The sequence below is a fragment of the Euphorbia lathyris genome, chromosome 10 (assembly GCF_963576675.1).
Source record: "Euphorbia lathyris chromosome 10, ddEupLath1.1, whole genome shotgun sequence".
Classification (NCBI taxonomy): domain Eukaryota; kingdom Viridiplantae; phylum Streptophyta; class Magnoliopsida; order Malpighiales; family Euphorbiaceae; genus Euphorbia; species Euphorbia lathyris.
The window spans coordinates 60,423,255-60,437,784 of record NC_088919.1 but is presented as its reverse complement, the minus strand read 5'-3'; the positions used below and the strand labels follow the sequence as shown (position 1 = coordinate 60,437,784).

General features: G+C 34.8%; 1 protein-coding gene across 3 annotated transcripts; it reads left to right on the top strand.

The window, feature by feature from the left end:
- The first annotated feature begins 307 nt into the window (after nucleotides 1-307).
- LOC136208697 (BTB/POZ domain-containing protein FBL11-like) lies at nucleotides 308-14,163 on the top strand. 3 transcript variants are annotated; one of them, XM_065999807.1, is made up of 20 exons: nucleotides 308-584; nucleotides 959-1,413; nucleotides 1,485-1,535; nucleotides 1,910-2,030; nucleotides 2,949-3,081; nucleotides 3,188-3,237; nucleotides 3,702-3,790; nucleotides 3,878-3,989; nucleotides 7,086-7,122; nucleotides 7,225-7,376; nucleotides 8,066-8,612; nucleotides 9,310-9,588; nucleotides 9,928-10,073; nucleotides 10,686-11,021; nucleotides 11,477-11,717; nucleotides 11,932-11,987; nucleotides 12,352-12,432; nucleotides 12,908-12,952; nucleotides 13,027-13,095; nucleotides 13,826-14,163. In XM_065999807.1, the coding sequence occupies exons 2-20, from the start codon at nucleotides 1,253-1,255 to the stop codon at nucleotides 13,976-13,978; spliced, it is 2,859 nt and encodes a 952-aa protein (XP_065855879.1). In that variant the 5' UTR covers nucleotides 308-584; nucleotides 959-1,252; the 3' UTR covers nucleotides 13,979-14,163. The 3 variants fall into 3 exon arrangements, with proteins under 3 accessions (XP_065855879.1, XP_065855881.1, XP_065855880.1); XM_065999808.1 differs by lacking the exon at nucleotides 308-584 and adding an exon at nucleotides 652-889; XM_065999809.1 differs by lacking the exon at nucleotides 308-584 and having other exon boundaries at nucleotides 651-1,413; nucleotides 9,388-9,588.
- The last annotated feature ends 367 nt before the right edge of the window (nucleotides 14,164-14,530 follow it).

Sequence of the window (14,530 nt, the reverse complement as noted above, 5' to 3'; positions counted from 1 at the left end):
TTGAGGATCCACTAAGAAGTGATTGGAGTTGATTTTTCATGCTCCCTCTTTAAATTTAAACTTAAAAGTCAATTTAAGAAACTGTTGAAGATGCTGTGAAGTCTAAATTGATAATTTCTAAAGACCATAGACTTATTTTAGTATATTATCCCTAAAAATAATAATATATTTATTATCATAAATATACTAGTTATTATTATCCATTTAGTTATTTTTTTTATAAACAGGAAGGCTCAAGACTCGGGAAATAGAAAAGAAGAAGAAAAAAAAAAAAAAAAAAAAACAGAACAAAGTCAGAAACAAAAAACTAAGAACGAATAATTCTGCTTAGAGCCAAGCCCTGATAGTCACTAGAGAGGATCTTCTGGAGATCTACAAGGGTCAATCATACACATAATGACCCAGGTCACTTGAACCTGCAAAATTCAGCAGCCCGATCAATTGAACTTGCAATACGGTCACTTTCTCCATAAATATACCCAAAAAGAACCATCCATTTTCTATCTCGGAGCTATCTACACCGAGAAATTAACCAGACGAACAAATGATAAGATTCAAGTGCATTCGTGATCAAATAGAGAAAAGTAAGGGAATCTACTTCTAGGATAACCATTTTTTTTTTTTTTTTTTTTTAACCAGCGTCCTATGTTAGACATAGACCAAAATATACCCCAAAGCTAAGCCAGTAACTAATATTTGCTCGAAATCCACCAAGCCAGACGCCGGCGCATCTCTCAACAGACCACCTACAGTTGCAAATCCGGGATTACCTTTATGGACACCGTCTCTATTTACCTTTACCCACCCTTTATCGGGCGGATGCCACCGAATCCAAATAACCTGCTGAATCAAAGAGAAGGGAGTCGACCGTTTAACATTCCTAACAGCTGTATGATTTTCAAATTCAGTATCAGCCAAAAATTAATATCACTAAAAAAGGAAGCTAAATACTTGGCAGGTGTCAGACGGATACAGCCACTTTACAGTCACGGAGAACATGCAGGACAGTTTTCTCAAGATGGCAACGAGCACAGGATGACGAAGCTGCAAGTCTCCGACGGTCACGGACAGAGTTACAAAGGATAGCTCCATGGGCAGCTTGCCAAAGGAACGTCTGAATCTTTGCCGGAGCCTGCGTTTGCCAGATAGGTAGTAGTTAAAGAACACTGTCATCCTCCGACGAACTCCACCGGCACCGAGCCTCCGTCTCTTCTTTCTCATGCATTTATGTTCTATCGGCTAACTCTATTCCATGGCGTCATCCTCCGACGAAGACTTTGTTACTCTCTCATGCACTCAGCCCAATCCAATCGGAAACAGTGAAGCTTTTATTACTATACAAGATATCAATTCTTCGGATTTGTCAGCGATCCTAAGCTGCCAAACCGTCAAAATTCAAGCGCATCGAGATATGTTAGTTTTTGTACTTTCATTTCGATCATTCACTTTATGAAAAAATTTCACTTCTAATTTTATGTTCACAGGCTTGTAGAGGATTCTTCATTTTTTAAAGGCCTTCTTAGTCGAAGCTTCCGGTAAACTTGAAACTACACTTTATTTAGTTGTGTATAACCAACCTAAGCTTGATTATACCGTTTATTATTGTTTTCATTTATGTGGAGATTATAGTTATATGATTGAGTTGAGTGCTATTGAAGATTCTGTATATCATACATTCATATTGAGAGCTCTGAAATATTTTAATAGCAACTTTATGTTTTATGGAATCTTTTGGCCCAAGAAGATTTCGATTCTTTTCAATTTCTTGCCTAAGAAAATTTGACTATATAGTTTTTTTTCAATTTGAGTGCCTAGACTTGGTCAACTTTGTAAAGTTTTTGACATAGTGGTACATATTTAATGTTTATGCCTGATGGCTGTTAATTGAATTGATCTATTCCTCTTGCAGTGAATCAAACCTAAACTGTGTGTCGATCGAGTGGACCATTGAAGGTTTTATAAACATTTTGACATCTGTTTATGGCTTCCCAATGAATTTCACATCAGGAAATTTCCTCTCTCATGTCGAGGTAAATACTTGCTTATCTTAACAATGTTGCTATTTCCAGCAGTGTAATTCCTTGCATTAAAGAGCCAAAATAGCTTTGTCCTTGCGTTTTATATTTCCATGACAGTCACAATCTTATTCTTGAATAAGCAATTACCCGTTTAACCTTGTGCACAAATATGCTTTAGTGTCAAGCAAGAGGAGAGGAATGTAGGAGGATTTGTTTAATCAACTTGAATTAATTTGCAGTTAAGGTTGAGCTTTTGTGGAGTATATTCAGAGTCCTTTATTTTCTTTAAGTAGAGGATGATATATTGCAATCATTTTGTAGGATGCTGAAGTAGGTCCTTGGGACAAACAATTGAAGGGACATTGATATAAATTAGACATGTATATTATAGATTTAAAAAAATATCAGTATAAAAGATGAAATTATTTGACCTTATAGAAGATGAGAAAATGACATGTAGTTTAGGATTGTATAGGGGGTACAGAAAAGCATAGCAACCTTAAATTGTTTCTAAGAGGCATAAGAAAAGGATACACTGTTGACTCCAACTAGTTTTAGAATAAGGCTTAGTAGAGGTAGAATGGAGAAAAAGACCTTAGTTCCATCTAGTTTGTGATAAAGGCCTAGATGAGTAGAATTAAAAATGGTGTACAGGGCATTCTAATGACATTTCATGAACAATCCCTTCTTTTTCCATAAATTTTTTAGGATTTGAATTGTTTGATCTAGCTTGTCTTTTGTTTTCCTTTTCTCTGTCTTTCTGTTGAGGTTGCAAGGATCTGAGCCTCTGGCCTCCTGTGAATTACAAGGCAGATTGACCACTCACCTTGTATTTTTGCCATATCCTGGAAGTTTGCACTTAAACAGTTGTTCATTAGTTTTACAGACCGGATGAATATTATGATTCTCATTCTTGGCTAACATTTCCAGGATGCACTCTATTTTGGATCAAAATCACTTCTATCAAAGTGTAAAGCTTGGTTATATGCCGTAGCTTCATCCAACAATCCTGAGCTTCAATTGGATGATTTGATTCATATTTGGAACTTTTGTAGAGGGCATGGTAAGTAGATATCTGATATTTGATAGATGCTATCTCCAGCTGCTTATGCTTTTAACTGCAGTGTGTTATAGCATTCACTCTCACTGATCATTTATATATGTTGCAGGAAATGATTCCCTTCCAGAAATATGTGCGCTTTATCTAGCAAGAAATTTCGTATGTGCTCAACTTTCATTTTACTTCTCAGAACTACATCGTGAATCAAATAATTGGTTCTTCTGTTGATGGTTTTTTATCCTACCATTTCTCTATGTTCATTTTCAGAATCTACAAGAATGTGAACAAAACCAGATACTCAAATATGGTTAAATGGGAAATCCGATACATGTCTTATTAGATACTCAAGCAAAATATGAGCATTTGAACATGCTAACTTGAAGATTGGATTTGTGTTACTAGTGTATGAATAAAGTAGTACAGAAAATTACAATTTTGCATTGATGCTCTTTATGGCTTATTGCTGGAGTTAGAATAATTTCCTTCCATTAGCCAACAAACTGCATTGGAAAGGCTTCATAACTGGTCTCTTTTACACTTGAAATAATGTTAGTGTAATAATATGTCTCAGGTATCTCCCTATGTTCTAATAAGCTGATAAAAGGCAGTTGGCTAATTTGCAGATGCAGGCAATCTCCAGTAATTTTTTTGGAGCTTTTCCCTATAATTTGTTACTCTGTTGCATAAAGCATCCTCATTTGACAATACACAGGTTAACTAATTTTCTTTGCCGTTGCATGATTTATGTTGAACTTCATATGTATTATGTGTAGGGATTCTGATATCTTGTGTTTCACAGTGAGATGGATCTTTCTGATGCGCTTTTAGTTTGGCTCAATGGTAATAGTAATAGAGAACAGTTGGAACTTTCGAACGAAGTTGAGGATCAGTCCAAAGGCCTGCTAAAACAGGTAGTTATCATTGTCCCAAACAATGCCTGTAAAATATGAGATTGCCATAAAATTTCTATTGATATGATGCGTCCTGTTTATAGACACTACTGTCTGGCAACTAAGCTTAAATTTCTTACGTGTTGTAAATTATATCTGACAGAATCTACTTTGCTGTTGCATGCACTTCTCTGAGAATTAAGATTCGACAAGTAACAAACTGCAGTATTTTGACATTCAGTTGCAAAGATGATAAAAGTATTAGTTAAAAAATCAATCTTTGGTTGTTTGATGAAATGATGCAAGCAATGAATAAAGAGCATGAAAATCCTAAGATTCGACAAGTAACAAACTGCAGTATTTTGACATTCAGTTGCAAAGATGATAAAAGTATTAGTTAAAAAATCAATCTTTGGTTGTTTGATGAAATGATGCAAGCAATGAATAAAGAGCATGAAAATCCTAACGAGTTATGATTGGGCAACTGGATTTTGTTAATCCTAACGAGTTCCATTTGTACGTCTTCGTTCTTTTGAAATATAGAAATAGTAGCTCAAGTAATCGAATTACTTCTTCAGAAATCTCTAGATGGCCAAAACCAACGTCTTATAGTCTACTTTGTGAAGACGATACTGCTCCATACTATGGAATATAAACTGCTGTAGAAAAATAAACTGTTAATAATTATGTCAGTTAACAGAATCCTTTCCTTTCTCTGTTATAGTATAGGGTTCATGTCTGTTAAATGTCTTACTATATAAACACGCTTGCGTGTTATTTTCTAATAAGATGAAATACATCAATTACAATTGTAATTGATTTCTTCATGGTATCAGAGCACTGGAAATCGATCCAGGAACTCATTGGATTTTCTTTCTCTACCAGTCCATGAAACGATATGAAAAGAAGAAAACCTATTTGCAGGCTTTACAATCTGAAAAGATGTCTTCCAAAACTCCGATTCCAGCAAAAATGGATCTAAACGCAGCGATTCAAACAACAATGAAGTTTCATAAAAAAAAAAAAAAAAAAAAAACAACAATGAAGAAATACCTAGTTCTGATGATTCCGAAGTTCACAACCATTGCAAATCGCAGAGTATACATCATCACGATAATCCTGGCTTAGTTCTAGTCTGAACAAAACTTCATTTCCTGGAAACGGTCAATGCTTGTAGCACAGAGTGCGAAAAGAAAAGCCAATTTCATTTTGAACAATCAACTTCCTGATGATGATACATCAACAGAGTACATATGATGGAAGGAAGAAGACGATATCGTCTTCTCATGGATCATCAACTCTCTATCTCGTGAATTAGGAGATGTATTTCTCTTTTCACCATCATCTTATGAACTTTGGAAAGAAATTGAGCAAAGATATGGAGATAGCAACGGTCCTCTGATTTTTCATTTTCATCTAGAGATTTTTGCAGTTCATCAAGGATCGCTTACTTTAGCTCAAATTTTCAATAAAATTAAGAGACTATGGGATGAATATGCTGCTTTTAAGCCTACTGTGATTTGTAAATGTGGAGAATCTAGCAAAATCGCACAAGATATGTGTCATGCAAATAACTCAACAAATGGGGCTGCCAGAAATCGAACCCAGGACCACTTGGTCACACTGGCTCTGATACCATGTCATGGAACCGATTTAGCTAAAAGCTCGAGCTCTTAGCTAAAACGGTTTCATGACATGGTATTGTTAGTTATTGATATGAAGTTGACCTTTAACTATCAGCTCGAGTTTTTAGCTAAAACGGTTTCATGACATGGTATCAGAGCCTCTAGGACCAAACGGTCGAGGGTTCGAGTCTCGGCAACCTCATTAGTTCGAGCTTTTAGTTCAATCATTTCCATGACAAAACACAATGGTCTCTATTATGTATCAGGGGATAAGGTATCAGGTCTAATTGAAAAGTTCATTAACATGGTTAGGGCACAATTTGGAGTATCAATTCAACAAATAAGAACTGACAATGGCACTGAATTTGTGAATCAGTCAATGAGGCAAATGTTAGATAACGTAGACACAAATCTTTGGTAAATGTGGCAAGGATTTTATTACAACAGGCATTGTGAAGTCTATTCATGATCATTGTCTTTTTACAAAGACTACTGCAACTGATTTTCTTGTAGTAATTTAGATGACGTGTTACTGACTGGAACTTCAATTAATCTCATTCAACATGTGAAAGATCATCTTAATCAATGTTTTACTATAAAGGATATGGGAGAGGTCAAGTTTTTCCTTGGCATTGAACTTGCTAGATCACAGCAAGGGTTGGTCATATCACAGACCAGGTACATCCATGACTTAATTCAAGATGCAGGCTTGAATGAAGCAACATTAGTAATTAATCCTTTTCAAACAGGTGTACAATTGAGGGCGAGCCTTGGCGCAACGGTAAAACGTTGTTGTTGTGTGACCAGAGGTCACGGGTTCGAGTCTTAGGAGCGGCCTCTTGCCAATTAAATTGGCAAGGGAAGGCTTGCCCAGTAAAGTGGTTAAGCTATATTTCATGAAAGAATGAAACATGTGCACATTGATTGTCACATAGTTAGAGAGCATTTGATGGAGGGTTTAATATGCACCCCCATATATTTCAACAAATAGCCAATTGGCGGATTTACTTACTAAACCCTTAACTGGTACACAAATGGCTACTGCATTGATCAAGATGAAGTTATTTACTGTTGGTACAACTACATCTGGAGGGGAGGCTATTGGAATATAAACAGCTGTAGAAAAATAAACTGTCTTACTATATAAACACGTTTGCCTGTTATTTTCTAATAAGATGAAATACATCAATTACAATTGTAATGGATTTCTTCACATACTCTATCTCTATCAATCATATTTCCCATTTGTTTCGTTTCTTTTTTGATAAATATTCATTTTCTATCTTAAATGGACGATGACACAATCTTCTTGGGCCAGTGACTCTCACAGATTAGATTTTGGAAAAACATCATGAAAAATATTAGCTGGCGGTTCTTATTTTGCTAACTGCTAGATAAGATAACTACAACAATAGTCTTTTTGTACATTTGTATTTCCCCAAAAATATTGTTCATAATTTAATTTAGTAATTTCTGTATTGGTGTTAAACAGATTCGGGTTTCTCTCTTGCCATTGTGGTATATTGCAGGTGCGGATACGTAATATGCATGGTAGTTTTAAGTTTTCATTTATTTTTATATATTTTCATTAATTGTAATATTGGTGCTCATTTAATTTGGTCATATTTTAGGAAAACAAAGGTGTTGCTACTTTTCAGAGCTTGCGAAAGAAAGCATTCAGAAAATATCTAGATTGGTGGAAATTTCACCTCCATATCCAGCAGGCATCTTTGAAGATGGTGGCTTTGGGCATCTCCGAATTCGGCTGACAGAATCTTCTAAAGTAATACTTTACCTATCTCTACTCTACACATCATCTAATTATTTTATAATTTTGTTTGGGTTCAATGGAGGATAGAATTGCATTCTTAAATGCTTTTTTGTTGTAAAATCTCAAACCTCCGACTTTATGGTGTATCAGATTGATTCTCCTAAAAGTTGAATTTATTCTCAGTTAAAATATTATTTTATTCAAAGAGAGCAATTTTTAACTTCCAAATTCTTTACCTTTTGTGAAGTGACAAAAGAAGTTTTCCAAGTTTTTGACATTGTACTATTGGTTATACCTTTTTCTTTTCTTTCAAATATTTTTGACACTGTACAAAAAGTTCTCCAAGTTTTTGACACTGTACAGTAAGATAAGTTGTTCACATTTTGCTAACGGCTTGTATGGGAGTGGGACTTATTGTTTCCATAGACACGAATCTTGTCACGGGACAATGAACTGAAAAGTTTAGTTGTAGTAGCTGTCTTTTCTCTTTGTTATTATTTCTTGGTCAACCTATTTTGAATAACTTTTAGCTCGTGAAAGGGAGACTGATTAATGTGATTAATGTGAACCATTTCAATTTATGTCAAAGTGTTTCGTCATATTACATCATTGTCAATTCTCCTTCATTAATCTCTTAACAATCGATTTATTTTCATGTCTCCTGTATGGTTTAATGGTTGCAACATTTGCTTGTTACACAGAAAGTGAACATTTCAGGTTGTCCGCAAGTGACATCGGATATTCTTTTCCTCTCGTTGCTTCGTCCTGAATATTATGTGGACTCCACACTAAGAAATATCATTCAACAGTCTTTGATTACCTTTGAACGTCTGAGCATGCTTCAAATTCAAATTGGAGACTTGTATGGGTTGTCACCACCAAGCCTTTCTTTTGAAGCAGTCGAGGAGGTGGATATTTCAAAGTGTCCAAGGCTACATCTTAAATCTGCCATCGAGTTATTCTCGAAGTCATTTCCATCTTTAAGAAAACTAATAGCCGCATATCTTTTAAACTTCAAGTCAACCAATTTATTCATATTAATCCAGAAGTTTCCGCTCCTAAGTGAGGTTGACATAACTGTTGATGTTACTCCTCTCATACCGGAACAAGTGACAGTTGTATGTACTAGTATTATTTCAGTATCCTCGCTTGGTGGTAATAATGTCTTCGGCAGTGGATTTTTTTCTCCATGGCGATGCCTTTCAAGGATGACGAGACTCATATTAGAGGGTCGAAGTGATGTTTCTGGTGAGATGTTTATAATTTTTTATTCAACACTTCTTTGATGAAGTCATTCCATATTTTGATTAGAAAAGCTTTGTCCATATGCTGTGTTTTATGGTGATATGCCATTATGATAATGACATAATGTTGCTCTAGTTAGCTATCATATCCTTATAAAAGTATTTGCGTGTGTCCATGCAAATTATAATTATCTAGATTATTGTAATAGCTTAACTTTTGGACGCTCATCCCTACTGAGTTATTAGTAGCATATGTACCATGCTAAATTTTGTTTGTTTATTATTGTTATTGGTTGCATAGCTGATCATTCATATCTAACATCATCTTATAGTGAGTTGTCCATATGCTAAGTTTTGAAAACTGGTTGTGGTTATTCATAAACTAATCAATAACTCATACCAGTTAAGGGTTTTTGGGTTGGATTGCAGCTGAGTTAAAATTTAATTTGAACTGGCCAATTTTGACTTAAATTAATTTGCTTTAATATATTTTTAGGTTAAATCAATTTAATTTGAGTTTTATGATCATGCACAATCTTTTATTATATCAACTATAGTCCATCCAATAGTTTAGATTGTCTTTAGGAAAATGTTTCCCAACTATGCATGTCACAATCACTTATGTTGATGGTTTCGCTCTCTCTTTTTCCTCTAATTCTTCATTGGTCACCTTACTGAATTTCTTGTATTCTTTATTCCAGATTTGTATCTTCGATGTATACTGGAGCAATGTGTTTCCTTACAATACCTAAATCTTAAAGGTTGTATATCTGTAACAGATATTGGTATATCAGTTCTCATAAGTGGATGCCTTAAACTACACTCGATTGTAGTTTGTGATACTTCTTTTGGAATACATTCAATTCAAGCTCTTTGCTCGCCGACTTCAAATATTGGTCCTTCAGATTCTGAATCTAGCAAGAGATGTTTAAGTACATTGGCCTTTAAACTTCAAACACTTCATATGGGTGGTTGCAAGGGTGAGTCTCTATCAATTTCCATTTGAAGAGATTGTCAATATAAAACTATCAAATTGTTTATGTATCGTCAATTTAAGCCCCAACTCAGATGTGAGGGAGTTTGGGGATGTGACGTCCTCTTACAAAGTTGGGCTGAGTGCAGTGATGGACTGATGGGTTGAGGACCTTAAGTAAAGTTTGGAAGAATTAATGTGTTGGCTGATGATTCTCTTTGACATATGTAGTTTCTAGGGTTGGTTTGTATATATATTAATATTACTTTATTTTGGAGGCATGGCATTGGCACCATGAAATATTTTACTCAAATTTATTTAAGCCATTGTTAAATTTATTTTGCAGGAGTTGATGAAAATTCTCTTCGTGACCTTTTATCCAAAACACAAACATTGAAAAGACTTTGCTTGAGGGGAACTCATCTTGTTGATGATGCTCTTTATAGTTTCTCAAGTTCTTCCTTAGAGTTTCTTGATGTTTCTCAAACCATGGTAAGTCATGAAAACTTGTCAAATAAGGTGTCCTAACTCTAGAGGTTTAAGTAGTCACTGTCTTTATATACATAGATTGCTTGCTCGATGGTCATCTCGTGTCAAATTATTTGAGTGGGACTGCTTGTAGGGGTGAAATCCCCTTGTGCATGATTCTGATTTCTGATTATTAAATAATAGTCTTCACAGAATACTTTAACATGCAAAGAACAATAGAAAAGCTTGTTCATTTCTTGTGTTAACATGCCTTGCAAGTTGAAATCTTACAATGGTCATCATGTGGATAAGGAAAAAAAGAAACAGATGCCTTTTGTATTCTACTTCTCCCCTTTTTTCCTCCTTGAACTTGAACTTGCACTGAATACTCTGTTTCTTTGTTTTTTCTGGTGTACCTGATTCATTCATCGACGGAGGCCTTTCATATAATGACCTTCACTTGTATTATCTCGTGAATTAATTTTTGCACAATGGCAATCTTTGCAGTTAACATGTTTATTCGGCTGAAAGTCACTAAACTGGAGTTTCTATATTTTCTTGTCATTGCAGCTGGTGTATGAATAATTAAATTGTGTTATTATGTTTATTAAAAAGAACTGTTCTGTATACTTGCAGATTTCTGGAGATGCTTTAGCTCACATTGTCAATTTTAATCCTGCTTTGAAATGTTTGAATACTAAGGATTGTAAAAATCTTAGTCAGCATGGAAGTAATAACAGTGGGTTAGCAGATTCACATAGGGAACTCTTTTCTGAGTTAGGCAACAAATGCAAATTGGAAAAGATTGTACTTGGTTGGGGAATTTCTTGGTTGTCTTTGGAAGCTCTAAAGCCTGCAATAACATCATTAAAGGAAATCCAAATTGGCTTGGGTGGATCATTAAATGAAGATGCCCTGAGACTGCTTCCTACAACATGTCCCATGCTGGAGTCAGTAGTCCTTTATTTTCAGGTATATATCAATAAAGGTGCTCCATAACTATGTTGAACTTGTGAAGACAGTTAATATACTATTCCGTCACACCTATCGATTTCTCCATTTGTATGTTACTGTCAGGAAACGAAAACAGATCAAATGTTTGCCAAGAAATTAATTAGCATTGCAAGTTGAACTTTGGCCTTTTGTGTCTGGTCATCTGCAGAACCTTTCTTTATCTTATGTTTATTAAGAAAGAAGGAATGCAAAACCAGATGGATGTCTCTGGAAGCCAATTACATGTATGATTTCGGTGTTGTTGTGAAGTGTTTAGATATCTTGACTATTATTACTTCTTTAGCTACTTCAATATATACCTGTAAGGTGATGTTGCTTGGCTCATACTGAGTTAAAACCATTATCATTTGTACTTCTTATGCCTCACTAAAATTTAAATGCCGTTTTAGTTTACTGATTTTCATTATTTACAGATGCTCTCTGACACTATCGTGATAAATATTATGGCCTTGAAGCACTTGCGAGAACTGGGGCTATGTTACTGCTCTGGTGATATATCTATATCAAGCTTCAGAAACTGTTTTCCGAATCTAACTAAATTGAGGCTCGAGAGGGTAGCTCCTTGGATGACCAATAATGATTTGGATGTTCTTATTCTCAACTGTGTGAACTTGGTTGAATTTGCATTGGTAGGATGCAGGCTTCTCAATCCAGGTTAGCCTTCATTAATGCCAAGGAAATTGCTCATGTTTTATTGTTGGCTGTATGTCTTATAAATTGATTACCTTTCTCGTCTTTCCTTCTATCTTCTTCAAATCAGAATTGTGGATTTATACATTTTGCTGTATGTGGACATTTTTCTCTTAAGGAGATTTATACTGCTTTAAATGTTAACAAATAGCTACTTTCTTGTTTGTGATCTGTGTAGATTCTCTGCGCATCATTTCAAATGGATGGCCTGGCTTGACGTCTATCCATCTTGAGGTTTCTCTCTGTCAGTTGATTATTTTCCTCCATTGCTTTTCCAAAAAAATCTCCATTATAATTGAGATGTAGATTCTTTTCTGTTATTTCACTTGTGCCGTCTGAGCATCTAATGTTAAGAATGAATTTCCTCGGTTGTGTGCTCTTGACTAAATGCATTTCTCTAATAAAAAAAAAAATCTCGGTTGTGTGCTCCCATTTGTATGTGGACTAATTTAGTATATTTAGTGCAACCTCTTAAATGCTTTATATTGCCCTGGATTCTGTTGCACTTTTGTTTCAAGTATTCATTATGTCCTGAACAAACATTTCACCTTTCTAAAAGGGTTGTTTTTATCCTTATTCTGTTCATTTTGTCATGCAGGATTGCGGTGAAGTGACAAAAACTAAAGTTTCTTGTCTATATAACTGTAGAGCTCTTGAAGATGTATTGTTGCGTCATAATGTGAGTCGTGTATTAGTGCATGTTTCTCTTTCCTGGCTCTTTCGTATGTCCAAATTCAAGTCCAATCAAAGGACTATTTCTTCCTCTATTGTGATTCTGAATGGAACATTTTTTCTATACAATAATCAGTTTTTCTGGAAAATCCTGACTTGTCATTGTCATGGAATGTGAAATCATTGTTAGAAGCCAGGAATGAACGTCTGTTACGGGCATGTACAATGTAGATTAGATACATTGGTGTGGCTTTACAACACAAGATTGCTTCTGCGAAATTCCTATAATGTCTACCTCATTCGACACACCCAATGACACGGGGATAATTGTGCCTTTGAATGCTAATCTGGCTGATACCATTCTTTTATTCCCAATGTTAAAATGGAAAATAGTTTACTGCTTTTTGTAAAACTTCATAAAATTGTATGAAAATAGTTTGATGAATATACTTGTTGAGCTCTAATCTTATGGCATTGTGCAGGGCAAGGGGATATACCGCTTTTTCATTATTGTTGCTGCTAAAAAGGTACTCTAGTAGAAATATATCAATGCATGCTTATGCTTTTATGCTAATAAATTCACTTTATGATCACTATACAGCTGCCATTGCTCCGGCGACTATCATTAGATACATGCGACGCAACTGACGGTGAATTTGAGATTCCCGATGTAAGTTGAAATTCTGAGTCATGAACTAATTAATTGCTTGAGGATACTTATTTCAGGGGTAAATTACACCCATGGCCACTGAACTTTACACATTTAGCATTATGGTCACTGAACTTTACACTTTTTTTAACACCGGTGGCCATTCAACGCTCAAAACGACCGTTGACGGTCTAAAAATAAAAAATATAATGATATTCTAAGGAACTTTAATTCTTGAAAATTTTCGTTTTGATGTCATTTAGGTGTTGCTTTGTTAGGAGAGAGAGAGTGGATTTTTAGAGAAAGAAAGCTCTAAAAAATGTGATTTTTGAAAATAAAAAATGTGGTTTCATGGTAAATGTCGTTCTGAACAATTTTAATTCTTGAATATTTTCATTTTGAGGTCGTTAACAGTCACTTGAGTTAGTTAAAATTGAATGGTCACCGGTGTTAAAAAGTATAAAGTTCAGTAGTCATACTATTAAGAATTGAAGTTCTGTGGCCACAATGTTAAAATGGATAAAGTTGAGTGGCCATTGTTGTAATGTACCCCTTATTTCAGTTCTAGAATGAAAATGTTTAAATCTTTTTAATCAACGGCATAGAGTCGTTACCAGCTCAGGGATTCAAACCAGAAATTTGTGTTACCTACATTACATCTATATTTCTATTTGAAAAATGGTGTCACAAGTCACAACTTTACTTCTTCCTGAACTTTCAAACTGTACTCTAAGTCGTAGATTTGTTTTAGTGTGAACAAAGAGGCATGTTAAGCACGGTGAAGATCACGAGATGCTTCATAAACCCGGAGAAGTCTTATAGAACGGTAGAGCACAAAGATACATTAGTGCTGGAATGGAGCAGTAAAAATTGTACTAAAACAGTAGTCGAAGAAAGACTTTAGCACTTAACAGTAAGAAAGATCTCAATGAATTCTTTTGCTTTTGCTTTCTCTTTTACATTGTGTTTGGAATCATAAAAAAAGCCGTGTGTTTTCAGGCATTTACAAGTAGAGAAATCTGATATTGATATTTTTTTTTGTTATAAACTATGTGGTTTACACCATTAGCAAAAGAAGGAATTTGATTACACCGGTTGTCACCTCATCAACATGAGGTATTTAGGAATGCTTTTATCTTTTCAAGATTGATGAAAGCTGAATGTAGTATTTTGTTTAACCGTATATCTTCCAGAATTCATGGTTAGTGTTAGAGATTAATACAAGATTTATGATTGAGCTTTAACTATCAGATTGAGCTTTTAGTTCAATAAGTTCTATAACATGATATCGGATATCGAAACTTTTTAGATCAAACGGTCGAAGGTTCGAGTCAGTTTGAGCTTTTAGTTCAAATGGTTCCATGACAATTGGGGTGTTAAAATATTATCCTATGTTGGGAGGTTCCAACTCATTTTGTATGTTTTTAGATGTATTCATTTGTTTTGGGCTTCAATT